A 19,453-nucleotide genomic window follows, 5' to 3' on the forward strand; every position below is an offset into this window, starting at 1 on the left:
AATAAATCTATTGATTCTTTGTATTCTTATTTCAATCTATATATTATTAATTTGGTAGGAGTTATTTTGTGAACAGAACTCCTAGAGTTTTTAACCTATTTGGAAGTACTGTATTTGGTGTAATTTTAAAAGAGTTCACTCTGAAGTTTTGCTAAGCCTAAAATGAGCTTTAATCTCTGTCTCCTTGAAGGTATCTTTCCAGAATAGAGTCTGTTTCATTTGTAAATACCCCTGCCGCAGCAAACCTTGCAGACTAAGCAAATTTCCATTTGCCTGATTGGATTTTCACGAAAATGTCTCTTTAAAAAGTCACATTTTCCCCCTATTTATATGAAAGTAAATAAAGAAACGTCTTATACCACTTAAAACATATATTTACACTTATACTGTTACTCACAAGACGGTAAATATACAACACAGCCCCACCGCAGCAAACCTGCCGACTAAGCGAATTTCCATTTGTCTGAATTGATTTTCAGTTAAATATATTTTAATAACATTAAGTTTAACGAGTACCTAGGTTTGCTGCTACAATGAAACTAATAAAGTGTGTTTTTGAGTAAAATATTGATAGCTTAGTACAAAATAAATAAATTTGCCAAGTTTGATGAAAATATATCCATAAACAAGCAAACTACAACATTTGACAATATTCTCCGTAAGAAAAACATGGGAATTTTAAATTTACAATTTTTTAAATTTTCTCCGTTACTAATAACCGAACAAAAATACTTTTATATACTAAATTATTTGTTTTTTAAGCTCTTTTAAAAAGTCTTTAAGGAGAAATTTTGTGTTTTGAGGGTCAAAAGTGAGAAAAACCAATTTTTACTCCATAAAACCCCCCTTAAAGCCCCGTTCCCATGGTCCGATCATGCTGGTTCGCGAACTCATTCAATTTTATCCCGCTTTACACCTTTAAACCAAATTTCATCAAAATCGGACCAAAATTACTCAAGTGATCGTGTTCACGGACGTATGTATATATATATATATATATATATATATATATATATATATACATGTATACAAATTTGAATGAATGATGTTTTTGGCCTCTGGGGACATCAAAATGAAAAAGTAAATCGGTCCCGGGTCTAGGTCTTACCGTGCCACCTACGGTAATAGCAACTTCCCTATAGGGAAATTCGCTAAAAGGTGGTAAGTGGTGATCGATTTTGATTGGACACTCCAATCATCATCAGACCCAATAGGCGAATGACATTCCCTACGAACCTGAACACCCCAACATTACATTGTACGAACTTGGCCATGAACCCGTACAAAGGACGGATACTCTGCTAGTGTAATTTGAGTTGAATAGCCGAGTTTATTGTTAATTCATATATAAATTCATATAGATATGAATTTGAACGGATGGTGTTTTGGCCTCTGGAGACCTCAAAACGAAAAAGTAATTCAGTCCTAGGTCCAGTCCTTACCATGAGACCTACGGTAATAGCTTATACAGGGTTAGTAAATTTTTGCGTTGTTGGTTTTCTTTTACCAGGACCTTCAAAATGAGGGGTCACTCGATGGGTCTTTTGTTTGAATTTTTTTAGTTTCCCCCAAAATCCCTCATTTTGGGGATGTACACCAAGTGGCGGTTATGCCCAAAAAGTACTTCATAACATGCCATAAAGGTGTACCGAGTTTAGTTTTTCTAGTATGGGCCGTTAAAAAAATAACAGGGGGTCTCCACACTTTTTACTAACCCTGTATAATAGAAAGGGCAAGTGTACATCTGACGTAATAGACAAATTGATAAATGAGGTTCTAATGGTCTTTGCAAGCAAGCCACTTGCTCCTGAGCATTATTATATTATCCTGAGGGTTACTATTCAAGTGGCCTGCCACTTTCTGCGACCTGAGTAAGGTGATTGTGTGGACTATTGTTGTAACTCTTTATAAATAATAAAAACTAAAAGAAAAAAAAGTGTATTATTTCATTAACACAAAAAAATAAAACTAACAAAAACCATAACAATTCAAAGAATATAGATCAAAGATCGTATGATCAGCCGGTAATTAAAATGCAGTCTATTAGAAATTATACCTAACAACTATGATGACCTTACAATGAAATTAAATTTTTATGGTATCAACGGAACTCCACTCTTGTTTTTCAATTGATACCTAAACAATAGAACACAAAAAGTCTGTATTGATGGAGAATGGTTCCAGGAATTAAAAATAAAATATGGCCTGCCTCAGGGATCTGTTCTAGATCCTCTGTTATTTTTAATCTGTATTAACAACCTCCAAAATGTATAACTAGTAAAATTTTAAAATTTAAAACTAGTTAAATTTTATAATAAAAGCTTGGGGAACCTAGTGGGGGATAATCTGCACTCTTGAAGAGGTTCAGTTCAATGTCTGCCTAGTAGCTACTCAAGGTGTTCAACACTGTGCCTTCGAATCCGATAGCGTACTTTTCAAGCTTTGCCAACAGGATGTCGTGTGAAACCACGTCGAAGGCCTTGCTCAGGTTGCAGAGTCTCAAAAATACCGACTCGCTAAGCATCTGTAATAGCACTGACAAGATTCAAGAGAGCAGAGGATGTTGAGCGGCCACTCCTAAAGCCATGCTGAGCATTTGAGAATAGATGGTTGTTTTTTAAATATGCCGACAATTGTCTCTTCATTATGGTCTCCAGCACCTTGTAGAAGACAGGCAAGATAGAGATTGGTCTATAATTTGCTGGGATTGAGGAGTCACCCTTCTTGAAGATGGGGATAGTCCTGTCCAAGTCCCATTCCTTTAATCTATGCTATTGTCCAGACGAGCGTTGAAACATTGAAACTAGCCTATACATACAGTATATCATCCATCTTATCCCGGTCAGTGTCCAGAAGACAGGCTTGCAGTGAACGGAGGTGTTCGGCCTCTCACTTCCTACCTATCAGCACTCATCTCCCTACTACAGAGTGGTGGAGGGAACTCCACTCTTTAAAATAAGATGAGTATTTAATTGTATAATACTTCAGCCTAGACGTATATTTAATTATTTATTAATTGGCTCATGTTAAAGTTACTTTGATAACTTAATCTCATTGTATTACATATAAAAAAAAGGAATAACCTATTACTATTTGGGAAAGTTTAACTATTTGGTCAGCAATTAGCTCATGTTAAAACTATGTAACTCTGATAATTTAACCTTCCGTCGGGCAGATTGATTTTCAAACACCAAAGGGCACTCACGGAAGTTACAGTACCTCCGGGAGTACAAAAACTATACAAAGATGAGTAAAAAATTGTCATAGCAATAAAACTGTAAGAAAAATATATTTTATTAGTTACTAGCTGTGTGTGTTCTACCAATAGTCAAAGGTTCTACGTGGGGTGAATAAAATATATTGTACAAACAATACAATGAAGAATCTTATTATGTCAAGTATAAATTCGAGCATTTTATTTAGAGTAATAATAAAAAGAAAGAGAACTAACACAATAGTAAGTGGTGTATTAAAAAGAAATATTAATAGTATAGATAGGACTACATGGAAATAATTAAGAGTTAAACTATTAAACAAAATGATACTATAATATGGTTTTTTTATTACAATAAAACATTTAAATGAGAAGTTGTATGAATTATAGTATTTAGAAGATCTTCACCTTCTTTCACACAAGGTTTCTTTTGTTTACAAAGAGTCCAAAGAATCCAAATGCTTCAATAGCGACTTTGTGAACCATGGTGTATTCATCCCATACACTTAGGAAGCACGCTAGCCATTGGGGAGTTCCTTAAAATGTAAGGTTGTATTGTATCAAATAGCATTCAAATATATTAATAAAATTATTGAAATTACAACACCAAAAAAATGTTTCACCTTGCTCTTAAAAACATAGTAAGGCCACTTTTCTTATGGTTTGTTATAATGCACATTCAATATTATAAAAAATGAACAAAAACTCTCACTACTTATAATTTATTCAACATAACCCAAATGTTAAAATACAACAACAGTTTTATCAATGATTGTATATAAAAAATCACAAACAATCGAAACTCTTGTTCATAATCATGTTCATAATATTATTACGGAACACGTCACCCGTTCTATAGTCAATGGCTAATACCATTGACTATATTTTTTGGGTGCAACCACTAACCAGGCATGGCCCCACTAGAAAAAAAAACAGGCCATGCTGCAGGATCCATATGACGTCACACTAGTGGATAGATTTCATTGATAAATTCACAGCCATCGCCATTCCCATATGTTTTAGGTAAATAAACAAGCTGGCTGTTTGTAAGATTTTAATGGTAAGAGCAAGAGCCAAAAGAGCCGTACAACTATCCACCACTGTGACGTAGTGTTGCAGCGCAACACTAAGCTAACCTTTAGGTTTATTTTCTTTGCTTAAACAAACAAAACAACTAAGAAGAAGAAGTAAACTCTTTTTTATATTATCAGTAGTTATCAGTTATCATCAGTATCGAGTATCCACATCCACTAACCTAACCTATTGAACTTTCAAGTTCTATTGTTTATCAGTAATTTTAATCTGTTTAGATTGCTATATTTTTATTAATTTAGTATAGTATTTTGTTAAGTGTTGCTTTTATTATTTTCAAAGTGAAATATGCTTTTTTGTAAGATGATGAAGTGTGTAGCTGCAGAACATCAACTTTTCAGCTTTGTTATTAAAACATAGGCTAGGCCTAATGATACTACAAAACTTTTCTATATTTTTTTAATTACAAAACAAATAAATTAACTTTGTATAGATAAATATGGCTTTTAAATCTTGTGTCCCAGAGATTGCTCGTTTGTCCTCTAGGGTCATTTCAATACTAGGATGCAACCCAGGGCCCATGACCTTACAAGGAACTAATACATATCTAATTGGAACTGGAAAGAGGTGACATAATGATTTTTTTAAAGTTTTGTAAGCTTAGCCTAGGCCCTATAAAAAATATCTTATTCTAAATGTAGAATAGATCCTACTGTCAAAAGGTTAACCAGCTATGCCCATGCACTAGCTTATGCCTATTTATCCTTACGGCAGGACATCCAAACGGAGAGTTAATGATATAGCATTGCTTATAGGCTTCCATGTAAACCCTGTCATAGTTTGAGGACCGGACCTTGATGACTGTCTGGTGTAAAGTTTTAGAGACTTTAGGGCCTATAGGCCTCTAGTTCTTTTGTAATCAGTAATTAGAATAGTTAGTTTAGAAATAGGAAATCTTTCTTTTGTAGGCTAATTAGAATAGTACAGTGACACAATGTAAAATTCACCACCAACCAATATCGATAGCTTATATACTACAACTGGGGTAAGAAACTCATCCTCTTGACATTGTTTGTGTCCAATATGTCAAAGCACAGTTAAACATCACGGTTCTAATTTACATAACACACTGATGTGTAGGATAGAATAATTCTGAATAGACTTTCATTTAAAAAAAAAATAAAAATCAAAAAATCAATTTGGATTTCTAAAGAAAATATCAACCACAAACGCTATATTTGAAGTAATTAAATATTAGCCTAACCTACCTTCCATCTTGATGGAAATAATAATGTAATTGCACTCTTTTTGGATTTAAAAAGCCTTCAATATGGTTTGTCATAACAAACTTTTAACAAAATTAAATAATATAGGAATAAGTAAGAGGAATTGCACTACAATGGTTTGAATCTTACCTTAGTAACAGGCAGCAGTCAGTCTAAATTCCATTTATTGATAACAACAATAATGTAAAATATTATACCGTGGTTCAGAAAAAAACTTGAAACAAAATCAGGTGTCCCACAAGGTCCAATCTATGAAAAATGCATCAAAATTTAAGGAGTTTTATTTATTAGGCTACTAAACCTAATTGTACTGTCGATACAATTTATATTGTCCAGACAATAAAGTATTTATTTATTGGACGCAACTTAATCAGGTTTTGGAGTAACATGGGGAACATGGCATTACTAATTTGTCTTCTTGACAATGAGGATTGTTCAAAACTTTGATATGCGACTCCATTGTAGGCTACTATCAAAACATAAAAGGACCTACCTACTGATTTTATCAATAAACAAACTTATAACAATTAATAATACCATAGACTAACCAACACAAGTAGACTTCTCATCCCATTGTAAAATTTGAAGCACGTTTTTCGTGTCTAGTTCATGTATGGTGACACAAAGGCGCTAGTGTCGATGAAACTTTGTTTCCATTATTTTAGGGCTAATTTCTTGATTTGTGCTTTACTGTTTGGTTATATAACTAGGGGACAAGTTATTGTTTATGATTAGATCGTATTATTTGGTTAAACGAGGTTTTAAATGGCTGTAATAACGGGAAACAAATTGTAAACAAAACACGACCTCTACATAAACCGTACATGAACTAACAATACAAATTGTCTTCAGCTGTTCCATAAGGATGAGAAATCTACTAAGGGAGTATGTTTTATCTATGATAATACTTACTCTGGAGTTGGATATCAAAGTTTTCCCGAGGAATGTATAGTCTTCTAAACTTAAGAATCTCACACTGTTCGGACAAACATGGCCTAAGTTAGCCAACAAACCATCGGTTTCCTCACTTTTAAGCTAAATATGAATTTATTATAATAGTAACTTACGCCTACGCATTTCACAGCTATAAAATTATGAACTGTAATTTTAACTCATAATATTCCAGGCGGATACTATTGGATACAGGAGATGAAAATGTCCCTCAATACATTGCCAACTTGTCCAAGGTGTTGAAAGATGAAGTATGTGATATTGAACATGTTGTTGTAAGTCATTGGCATCATGACCATATAGGGGGAGTTCCAGATGTACTTAAATTGACCAAGTCAGGTAAGCTTTTGACAATTAAGGATGCCTACGGTTGAACCTTAACCAAACAAATCAAACCTCAAAAATTTAAAACAAATTAAACAAATCCCCATATTAATCAAAATGTATTAATCTTCTGTGAATATGTCAGTATACCATACCACAACCTTTGTTATTGTACCTCTATTATTTGTTGGTTGTTAATATGACCTTAATTAAGTAGTGCTCTCTTGCTATGCCACACCGCTATGCCACATGTTCATCAGAGACATAAGGTCTATCAACTGCATTTAACTGTAGGCCTACCTAGTTTCCTTAAATGATATTGTCAGGAAAATTGTGTGTTGTTAAAACTGTAGGCTAGAGAAATTCTTAAATTCTTGGTATTGACAAACTTGAGAAAATAAGCTGGTGTCTGCCCTGCTGTCAAAGGGCATTTCACCCATTTGCCACATTCAAATCTTTTCATAGCTTGCTTTGAGAAATATTAACGGTTGGTTAATTTTGTCTAGAAAATTTTTTAATTGTTGGTATCGTTTCAAATTTTGTTTTTACAGATTGCAAAGTTTGGAAGTATCAACAAATAGACGAAGACGGCAATTTAGTACCCTCTGAAATACCATTCAACTGTTTATCTAACGGTCAAGTTTTATCAACTGAAGGGGCCTCATTGAGGTAGACCTAAGTATTAAAATTCAGTGACTTGTGGCAGTAAAATTAAAAATATACATGCTTGCGTTGGTTGGCCACTTTAAATCTATTTACCTCTTGATCAGGTTACTACTTAACTTCTTTTGTTGCCAGTATTTTTGTAAAATGGTAGTTACTGTGAGCAAATAAATAAAAATCAGAAAGATGAATACCTACACTAACAAAATAGGAAATTGTTCTTCTTTTGACTAGGACTACTGTCCAATTGTTTTACTCAGTATAAATGTATTTTAAATAGCATATTACTCATATGCACCTTTTTTTATAAGAAGACTATTGAATGTTACAGGCTAAGTAATACAATTTTTCTTTATGTGTCCCTGAACACAATAAGCCTAACTGGAATAATTTTGATACAATTTTGATGATATTTAGTATGAATTTGAAGAGCTGGATAAAATTTAATGAGTTTGCAAGTCAACAAGATTGGGTAATGAGAATGAGGTGGCAGATGTAGGTTTTAAAGTTTTTTTTTTAATAATCAACCTTTAAATCATGAAAATGCCCAACTTTTATGACAGCTAGACCTATTGCTAAAAAAAATAATTATTTGTACCCCAGTGTTTTACAAATAAAGGTTAACCCTGTCCATTTGGATTAGTTGACCCCTTGTTGTCCCATACGCTTACATTTAATTTCATGCAAAAAACATGTTTTGGGTTTTGTGTACATATACTGTTGAATAGTATGTTGGTAAAGTTCAAGTTAGGCCTAATTAGTTTCAAACAATTTGACATACACAATTCTTGTCCAGTTTAAAAACTTTCAATTGTTGCCAACACTCACTTTTAACTACAGGTATATTGATTGGCTTGACACCACCCTAAAGACTCGCTAGAAAATGTGCAAGTACTAGTTCGATAAATAAACCAACCCTTTGGATAGGTAGTAGTTGAATTACTAATTTTTTCAGGACTGAGTGGGATACCCGCAGGCCTCTAATTAGATTAAATCTGTATTTTATCTTGCAGAGTGATACACACTCCAGGACACACAACGGACCATGTAGTGCTGACCTTGGATGAAGATGGTGTGTTATTCAGCGCGGACACAGTTTTGGGAGAAGGCACGGCTGTGTTTGAAGATCTAAAAGATTACATGAACTCTCTACATGTTATAAAGGATGCCAAGCCTAAAGTCATCTTCCCTGGACACGGTCCTGTGATTGAGGTTAGCAATTTCATTACTTGAGAATCTGTATTTTGACGATAGGCCTAAATTTTGTCATACAATCTGAAGACAGAACTTTACAACAATGGCCTAACTATCTGTGGTGTTTGTTCAAGCAGTAAATGTTCTCATACAGTTTGAAACATGTATTTCAATACTATCCCATATAGAGGGCCTATATACACCTATACACTGGATAACTTGATAACTACAGAACTTAACAGTAGCCTATACAGGCTTTTGATCAGGCCACTTTGATCTTGAGAATCTGTAGGTTTAGAAAAAGATTTGAAAATTTACCCTGCTGAAACTTTTAATTAAATAATTTAAGCCAAAGAATCAGTTTCCGTTCAATTATTGACTTTTGTATACTGAAGCAGACATAAGGACCAGCTGTAGCTAGTTTTTCATTAAAACCCATAGTTAAATGAGCCACTTATTTTTTCCCTTAGTTTATGTCACTGCACGTGATAGTTGATGTGACATAAACAATGCTGGAGTTTATGACAAATTGTCCTTTAAAGTTAGCTTGGTTAAACAAATTGGCATATTTGATAGGAATCAGTAAGTTACTCATTGGCGTAACTTACGCCAATGCAACCAATATGGTGCACAGGGGTGCAGGCCTTCATGGGGCGCAAAAATCTGATATTCTGGAAAATGTTTAGCAAAAAAATATCTCCCTGTAGCTTACCAAAAAAATAAATGTAAAAAAATGTATTTGTGGTACTTCATTCCATTACATTGACAACAGAATGTTAGTGACTCTTTTGTTTACTATTATCATGATCTCCTTGGTGCGACGTGCACATCTGCGCTTATTGCGTTCTTATCACAAGAATAGACTGCTCTTGTTTACTTATCGTTGTTAGCTACAAAGATAGACAGATAAAATCTTTTAGTATTATTTAGTAATCTTGATCTTAGTTTAATTAGTATTGAACATGAAAGAGCTCGGTTATTAGATGTAAAAAATTAGCAAAACCGGTCATAGAAACAATGTTTAGAAACAAACAAAATTTAGAGCTGCCTACAATTCATAGTTACAATTCTGTATTAATTTCTATTCCCTGACAAAACCCCTATGGCTCATTACTTGATACTTACTTACTTAAGTAAGTAAGTAAGTAAGTATCAAGTAATGAGCCATAGGGGTTTTGTCAGGGAATAGAAATTAATACAGAATTGTAACTATGAATTGTAGGCAGCTCTAAAAGAATGAATCTTCTAGTAAAATTACCTAATCAAATTTTGAATGATGAAACATGAACATTATATTGTAGCTTGCGATATCATGTATACTATATAGGGTTTTGAATAAATATAAAATGTTAAGTAAAGTAAGAAGTAGGCTAGTCTATATTTTATCGTCCTAATAAGTACATTAATTAATGTGTATGTAGGCTAATCCTTACTTCAGTTATGTTAATGGTGTTTGGAAATGTTTACAAACTTAATTTTACTTTCAATGAATTTTTTTAACAATATTTTTTTTATAATTCACTTTATGGTTACCTACTCTACATAATAAATTATATTTCTTTTAATAACCTTTCTCTAATTGGATAGAGCTTGCACAATGTCGTGTGTAGTGAAATAGTATCCAGGAAGTATGGAAGTATAGAGAAATGTCATTGTTAGTTACTTTGGAGATTATTTGGGGGAGTGGAGATTAAGTCTGCGAATAGGGGCGCACGGGGAATACTTGCATCGGGGCGCAGTCAGACTAGTTAGCCACTGAATTTACATACAGTAGACTTCCTCTTATCCGGACTCCTCAGGACCGAGGCCAGTCCGGATAACGGGTATTCCGGTTAAACCGACGTCCCCAAAAACTCGTTAAAACGGATTGTTTACTGTGATATTCAACTTAAATTTAGGAGAGCATTGTATTTAGACATGTGATCACTGGTCTCAAATCTTTCCCACGAGAACAGTCGTTACAGTACTGCCTACTTCCTGCCGATCTAGTCCGATTAAACCAATGTGGTGATAAAAATTGTCCGGTTAAAGAGATGTCATTTCCGCCGAGTGTAGTCCGGTTGAACCGATGTCCGGTTAAAAGGTGTCCGGATAAGAGGGAGTCTACTGTAAGCACATTCTGTTGACTCGTTTCAACTCTGATAATATTTATTCTAAAACTGGCTACAACTTAAACATGGGAATAGAATGTCCAGTTTTATACAGTCAACGTAGCATTTTAATCATATCGACTGTACTCACATATAGTGTAAGATAACTGATAAGCCTAAACTGAGTCACAATTACATCAGAGGTGTGTTAGTAAATTCCCTATCAAATTTAATAAGTTTGAAGTTATAATGGTTAAATAAAAAGTATATACTCTCTAGTCAACTAAAATGTAATTCATGTAGTTTTGTTACAGAACCCAGATCAAGTAGTGGCATACTACATTGCTCATAGACAAAATAGAGAAGATCAAATTGTGAGTGTGCTAAAGATGGCGCATCAACCTCTTAGTGCTGCTGAGATTGTGCAAACCATATATTCTGTAAGTTCAGAAAATTGTATATTTCTTTAAAGAACTATAAATTTTCCAACAAGAGTTACAAAAATGGATAATGATAATAAAATGATAATGTACCATAAATGTTCATTATTATTTTGTTTGTTTTTTAGGATTTAGATGAACGACTTTTATTGGCTGCAGAAAATAATGTTATTAAACATTTGATCAAGCTTGTAAAAGAAGAAAAGGTCATTGAAATTGATGACAAATGGCAAGTAAGTACCTACTTTAAGAATTGTAAATGTATCCTTCAGTGAACAAAAACCACAAAAATCTGGAAGAGTTTGGGTTTTGAGATTCGATCAGAACTTGTGTCACAGCTGACCACGTCAGACCGTAAATAAGCTGATAGCTAAACTAAATTGATGGCTTCGACATTCCCTAGTTCTCAAAATTATATTTCTTTTTAACACAAAACCCATGAAAACCCGTCAAGCGGTTGATTCAGAATCTTGAAATAAAAAAATCCTGTCACGTTTTAAATGTTTTAATATACTGTATATGATTAGACACATAAGGCAGTCTAAATCCTTTCAGGTTTGATTACACAAGAACCAGGCAAGTTTTTGCATTTTGCATTTAGGTATCAAGATTTGGAATTCTATTTTTTAAGTTTTAGTTTTGAGATTCAAAATATCTAGTTTTGACGTTAGGGATCTTTAAAAACATCATACAGGGTCTATATAAAGTCCCGCACGGGCTTAATATTTTCTAAACGACAACAGATAAATCAATAAGATTTGGTACATCAACACCACACCTAAAAATCGACTTTGAACTATGAACTTTCTGTCATATCATGGACACAATGCTCATGGGGCTCATGCTCATGCATGGGGACATGAGAGGAGTCAGAAGAAAATCTTAAATGGAAGCATAGGTCAATATGCACATCAAATGAAAGGTCTTTTTTAGTAGAATACAATGCCGTAAACCGCACTTCAAAAGGTTGATCCTGTGCAAAATGGCAGCCGTTCAAAGATTTCTTGAATCTGCCATTTTGAATCTTTGAACGACTGCCATTTTTTACTCAGGCGTTCTTTTGAGCTTGAATTTACGGCATAGTAATCTACTAGTGAAAACCATTAATTTGATGTGCATATCCACCTATGCTTACGTTAACAATTTTCTTCCGATTCCTAGGTCTGTGCCCCCTGAGGAGTAAGCGTATAATCGGAATGCAAATTAAATGAATCTTTGAACAACTGTCATTCTTGGCTCGGTTGTCCGTTTGAGTTCAAATTTGCGGCATTATATTCTGTTAGTAAAGACCTTTAATTTGATGTACATGTCAACCTATGCTTCTATTTAAAATTTCCTTCCGACTCCTTAGGGGACGTCCCCATAATATGACAGAAAATTCATAGTTCCTTGAAAAAGTAGATTTTTAGGTGTGGTGCTGATGTACCAAATCTTATTGATATATCTGTTGTCGTTTAGAAAATATTAAGCCCGTGCGGGACTTTATTATATACACCCTGTATATATTTGGCCTGGACCTAGAGCAGAGGAATCTTTTATCTCTCTACCCCCTAACGGTTATTGTGGCCAGTACACGCAGCGAACGAGCTCCAACCTAAAGGTGAGAACTTCAACCAGGACGTGATTGAGCCATGCGAACGAGCTCACTTGTGAAGTTAAACAGGGCAAAGCCCGTGGGTACAGCTATTTGCAGGTTATTAGAAGAATATACAGTGCTTATCTTTCCATAATATTATGGAACTCATATAATAAAAGAGACTTAATGTCGACTTTAAAGGACCAATTCCCTCAATTACATGAAATAAATACATTCTAACTATCGTTGATGGGTTTTCGTTTTCAAGATAACCATTTGCTATTCCGTGTGTGTGCCTAGACATCAATCTTCACACTGCAAACGTTCCTTACTGTGCACCGCTACAAATGAAATGCCACACGAACGCTTATTTAAACATTTAAGACGCTCATAACCTCTCAACCACAGTGACTGATGACCCCGGGACCGGTATTAGTTAAGACGTTATGAGGCATGTGCGTAACAACAAGTGTAACTTGCTGTAGTTGATCAGGCTCAACTTAGTCTTCTAGAGTCTACTAGATATTTGATAATAGTAGCTATGAAAAACTTGGATGTATCCTATTAAAGAAACACTCGGTAGTATAGACATTTTCATTTATTTATTGTTAAAGAACATTTTCAAACGTTTAGACATTGTGCTTTAATCACAAAGTTTCTGAACACTGACTTCATTAACATACAGCAAACAATTAGGAACAAATGTCACTACTAATAGCTAAATGCAAAGGCAAATTAAGGGCTGCATAACATCAAAGAGGATTGCATTTTATAATAACTTGTAAAAAAACATGCAGCTTAAAAAAAAAAAATAAATTATTTTTTACAGTGTTTCACGATAAACTCTTAAACACACATTTAAAAAGTATATCTCACTGCTCCAGAATTGATAAATAAGACATTTCAATCTTTTGAATCTTGTGCTTTTAATTTAAACGTGCTACTCATCAAAAAGTTGATTGGTTTCTGGAGAAATATTTCAATTTGCTTGTATACTTTTCAATATTTAATACATATTACCTTTTGTGATTACCTTTTTATCCAAAAATATCTTGCTTGGAAATCAATTTAATTCAAATACATTTTTACAGAGCTCCATAGCTTGAAGGTTATTAAGTACAAAAACTCAAATACAACCATAATATTAAAACCATTAAGCATCCCAAAAATGCTGATACAGTAAGCCAAGAACTGACTCATGTTGGTTATGCTTACACCAACTCGGACTGTAGCATAGCATCCTTTTTCTTTGTAATGTAAATCTATTGATCCGGAAGTTCCCCCAACATCCCTTTTCCCGAGCAATAAACCCAACTCCTTTTTTCTCAAACTTGAGCGACTTTTATATGACTCTTTAAGTTCATAAGATAAGGATATACAGTCCGGTAAGCATCCACAGTCACACATTTCCTTATTCATAGAACATTCTTGAAAGCAGATCTTTGTGGAAATGTTGAGTCGAGGCAGGTAATATGGAACACATCCACACACATTTAGAGAACAGTTAGCAATACATTCAGTCTCACAGTTTTTTTCTGTGTAGAATTTGAACATGGACAACTCTCTTTCATAGGAAAAATAACAACCTCTCTGATGAGACGAATAGGTTTTGATGCCTTCATCTGTTGTCAAGAGTTTGGGAATCACTTTCAAATGTTTTACAAATCCTCCTTCAAGAATGAAGTCATTTTCAAAGTTAAAAGGAATTTCAAAAGGGCTGTGTACAGCAAAAGATGTTTGTGCCTTATTTTCTTGAAAACATGGTTCCCCTTCTTGTTCGTCTGTAATAATATGTGACTTGAGACGGATGGCTTGATCATTGGTAATGTACATTGGTATGGTATGTATATTCCCGCCAGAATAGAGTGCATTTTCTAAGTTCAAATTTTCCCCAGTGTAGTTTTTCTCTGAATTTATGTTGGAGCCATGTTTTGCTGATAAAATAGGAATTGCAGTTTTTTTGTAAATGTCTTCATGATGCAATCCATTAATAGTTATACACACACTCTGATTTGTTAAGGAATATTGGCAGTGGTTATAAAAACAGCCTGATTCATACGCTGTCCCGAGTCCACCTTCAGATAACTCTTTGAATAAATTAATGTCGTACCGTAAACTGATAGCTTGAAATGCATAGTTTGGGAAATCTACAAAATTTATAGTTTGCTGAATCTTTTCATGGAATACTTTTGATAACAGTAGATTAGAAGGCAATAGAGATGAGCAAAGAAGATAGATTAAGCCTAAGGAAGCTTGCTCTTCATGGGTACAATCTTCGTTAAAACAATAACTATGGTAATTATTGTGATCTTGATCAATGCTATCGTCTTGATTATCATACGTGGAATTGGATTTGCATTTCCAGCAAGTCTCTACTACTCCAGCATAATCTGATCTGATAATGGGTTCGAGCGGATAGCACATCGTTATAGCTGGGAATGGGATTTCACTGGCCAAAGTTAAGTTATTAGAGATATATCTTATAACGGGTGTACTTTGCCAGCTGTCATACTCTTCCTTGATGAAAAAGAGGCTCAGCAGTAATGCTAACATTTGGATAGATACCCACAAATAGGTGTGCAATCGAGGTTGGTTCCTTTCTCCAAGAAACTGAAATCCAGGCAAGCTTATAGACTTTGTTATGTCTCTGAAGTAAGAATGTGGAAAATAGTCTTCATCCAAATGAAAGGTGTCATGTCTGTATTCAATATCAGATTGACACACGTTGGTATTTACTGATCTGTCAATTGTATCTAGAGAGCGAAAATTACCTGAGTTGGTACACTGACTGGATTCCATGCACTTTAAAAGCTCTTCCACCTTGTTCAATCTTATTTCAACCAATTCTAGCTTGAAGGAAGAATCTTGCTGCTCCTGTTCTGGTGGAAACGAAGGATTCATGTTGCCAAACACGATAATTTGTGAATAAATACAAGTTCTGATTTGAAAGTTCACAATGATGCCTTTAAAATGTATTAAACACTTTTTACAAATATACAGTTCTACTTCAGCATCAGTATACGATTGTGTTACTTATGATATCCTGTTAAAATAATTAGGAAAATGTATCAAAATTACCCTGTTTATTTATTCAAACAGCTAATTTTATTACAACCACACCCTGTTAATTTGGGTAGCACAGGAGTAGAGTTTTCAGGCTGTTTTATAGGATCAATGACAGGACAATTAATTTTATCTACCTTATAAAAAACATAATTAGTAAATAGCAAATAGTATTATTACAAAAAAATAATACATATCCACGGACTCAAAATCTAAAATAAACTTTTTCAAATTATAAACCAAAACTGTAATTTGTTGTAATTAAGTCAAATCTTATCTATCTATCTATCTATCTATATATTATCTATATATTAATAGGCAAGCATGTTTCTTTAAAACCTTTTTTCTCAGCTCGTGTGAATCGTAGGGAAAATCTACGCATACCGTTGGAAAGCTATTTTCCTGTAGGTGTGCAGAATCCCTTTATAAATTTAAATAGGCTCAAAGATAAGCACAAAAAATGAGTTTAAAAATTTGAAAAAATTAACATGGATCTTATGCGTTGCTATGCTGGTTACGAAATAACAACGAAATATAAACAGAAAATCAAAACAAATGGAGGAAACTCCAATCACATGTTTTATTTACAGTGTGGGGTGAAAATAGATAAGTGAGTACATTACATATTTTTGGTCGAGTTTCGACCACTGGACGACCTCTCGTACTTATTTAATACGCAAGCAGGTTTTTTGTGACAATTACTCCTCCGAAACTACTGAACCGATTGACATGTTTTTGGTGTCATTGGAAAGAGGGTAACGTGAAGTTGTGCAGGAAACTTTCTTTTTAGGGAAATAATGAGATATTGAGGCCCTGGAGCCCTTTAAAGTTTCGTATTTCTCCATAAGGATAACATGGGAGATAATTTTTATTTACAGAAACATATGTTTGCTACTTGAAAATAGTCAAAGCCTACTACATAATAATTGCTGTGTATTATGACTCTTAATGTATACCTACTACATTTCAATCAAGGATTGTGTACCTTAAAGTTTACCCATAATGGATCTTAATACTTTATTTTAATGCTGGGAATAGTAAAATTTAGTGGAGAACAAGTTACCATGATTTAGAAAACTTTACTATAATAATTTATGTATTTAAATCACAAATCTTTGGCATTATTAATTCATTTGAAACTAAACAGCTGATCGACAAATCAAACAAATCATCTACTTCATGTGAATAATGTTATTACACATAGTTTTTTTAACCATTCTTTTTTACTTGTGGGTGTATTTTGAGTTTGCAGTTATGAAAGCACCAAGCCAAGTAACTTTGATCTAATTTTCTTTATAAACTAACAGTATTATTGAATTACTACATGAACTTGACAAGTCAGGTAATTAATTGTCAGTATACCAAGGGGAAGAAGAGTGGGTCCTTAAAAACAGACGAAGGCGGAGACACCCATCTAGAAAATCCAACTGAGTTTTTAAATATAGAGGTCAGTGGATTGCCAAGAAACAGATTAGACTAATAAAAGGGGGCAGTGGTTTTATTGATGAGGAATATTAATATATCAAAAAGGGCCTTATTAATGGCACAAGGCTTCATGTGATCAGAATCAATGGTTAACAACTTAATAGAATGTAAAGTCTTAACTGGAACAAGTGAGTGGAGACATATTTTGATTTCGAGGATAAAAATTTACCCGTCTGAAACAAACTTACCTTTCAAAATGGAAAGATACTAATTTCTGTTACCTTTGGTATTTGCAGCGCTGTTCTTACCCAGACCAATTGAGTCATGAGCAACTATATTATATGTTGTTTTAAGTAAGGCTACATCTTTTAATATGATACGCATATTCGTTACGGAAAACTCTGACCAGGGTAATCTTTCTGAAGGTAACTTTAAGGCTAAAATCGTAGAATTCATGGAATTGATTTTGTGATAAAAATATTGTTTTTTAGTGTTTATTTTTAAAAGTGTGTTTTCTTCAAGCAGCATTTTTATGACCCTCAAAATATGCTACATAATCCTATTGGTTTGATATGATAAAATGTTTTGTTAAATGTGTTTTAAAAATCTTTTAAAAATAACTACCCTATAACCTTGCTCACTGCCTATAACATACTTGAACCTGAACACTTATTAATTTACTAAATATAATACACATACAGCTAGAAAATGGCTGAACTGCTTCCCTTCCAAGGCTTCATTATTACTGCATTTAGTTTTCGACGTCGAGTCAATATATAATACGATGAATTTTCTTTTCTAGATTCATAAGTCATTTTGCGGGGCATTGAACCGCACAGGTTCACTAGTTTAAATTTATTGTTCTTGGCAGAAGTATACTATACCCTCCCCCAAAAAATAAAACCCCTGTTTCAGGTGGAACCTAAAATGAAGTGATATGATGACAACCCAAAAAATGTTCTTGATCCTTATGGGTTTATGTTGGGGAAGTTTTTGAAAAATGATTTTACATATATAACTACTAGCAGAGTACCACTAATATAAATAATATATATAATATATATATTAATATATATATATAATATAATAATAATAATATTAATCATACTAATATTATAAATGTGAAAGTTTGTGTGTTTGTTTGTTTATTAGTTTGTTTGTTTGTTCGTTTGTTTGTTTGTTTGAAGTTCAATCACGCATTTACTACTGGTCGGATTGTGTTGAAATTTGGTATGATGATAGCTCACATTCCCGATTAACATATAGACATATTCTCACCTCAAAAATCCTTTTGGGCTCCGCCCCAGCGGCTCTAGAATTTCCCATGTTAACCTTATTAGTATTATTGGTATTATTAGTATTTAAAAGGAATTAAATAATTTTGCCCGCTTGTTTCAACTACACAATTTGTTTCTATGATATTCAAGAGCATTAAAAGGTTATACGGTTTACCAACGGGGTGCAGCAATTAGTTCTTTATACATTTATGACAACAGCTAATTTGAACCAAGCAGCAACAAAAACCTGAGTGTGAGAACTTTACTTCTTTCTATTGCTTAGGTGAAGTGATAGAACATTATGGCTATGGTAGATATTCTATATACTAAAGTATACCGTAGATTATAGTAAACCAAATTTTCTCAAAACGTGTCCTCTCTCATTGCAAATGCAAAGCACGAGTATTTAACTACAATAAGCATTGTATACAACCCCGTACGAAGGACGGGTACTCAGCTAGTAATTATATATATTACATAATTAATAATTATATGTATAATTAATAATAATAATAATAATATATATAATATATATAAACTGTACTAGCAGAGTTTGGGGAGCGAGCTGGCGTAGTGGTTAGAGTGCGGGACTTCAGTCCCTGAGGTCCCGGGTCGATCCCCGCCAAGTCACCAATGGATTTTATCTAAGTGATAATGCCGCAACCCCTAGGTCTAGCCTGAAGTAATGTGACAAACAATCCCAGGCCCGTGCCTAGCGTCCTTAGGAAAAAAAAAAATTAGCAGAGTACCCGTCCTTTGTACGGGGTTGGCATATAAGTATAAAATGCTTATTGCATTTATACTCAAGCTTTGCGTTTGCAAAGGGAGAAGACACGGTTTGAGAAAATTTGATTCCTCAAATTTACGGTAGGCCTATGCTATTACACATCTACCATAGTCATAATGTTCTACCACTTC

General features: G+C 33.8%; 1 protein-coding gene across 1 annotated transcript in view; it reads left to right on the top strand.

Annotated features, from left to right (window-relative positions):
• The first annotated feature begins 4,459 nt into the window (after window positions 1-4,459).
• LOC128999388 (beta-lactamase-like protein 2 homolog) overlaps window positions 4,460-19,453 on the top strand; it is a 34,278-nt gene continuing 19,284 nt past the window's right edge. Inside the window, exons 1-6 of the mRNA XM_054425871.1 lie at window positions 4,460-4,873; window positions 6,659-6,822; window positions 7,359-7,476; window positions 8,484-8,682; window positions 11,069-11,194; window positions 11,323-11,427. Of these exons, the coding sequence (XP_054281846.1) occupies window positions 4,746-4,873; window positions 6,659-6,822; window positions 7,359-7,476; window positions 8,484-8,682; window positions 11,069-11,194; window positions 11,323-11,427 (840 nt within the window). The 5' untranslated portion in view covers window positions 4,460-4,745. The remainder of the gene's footprint in view (window positions 4,874-6,658; window positions 6,823-7,358; window positions 7,477-8,483; window positions 8,683-11,068; window positions 11,195-11,322; window positions 11,428-19,453) is intronic.

The sequence above is a fragment of the Macrosteles quadrilineatus genome, unplaced genomic scaffold (assembly GCF_028750875.1).
Source record: "Macrosteles quadrilineatus isolate MER2022 unplaced genomic scaffold, UCM_ALF_1.0 Scaffold_8__2_contigs__length_117827958, whole genome shotgun sequence".
In the NCBI taxonomy this organism is placed as follows: Eukaryota; Metazoa; Arthropoda; class Insecta; order Hemiptera; family Cicadellidae; genus Macrosteles; species Macrosteles quadrilineatus.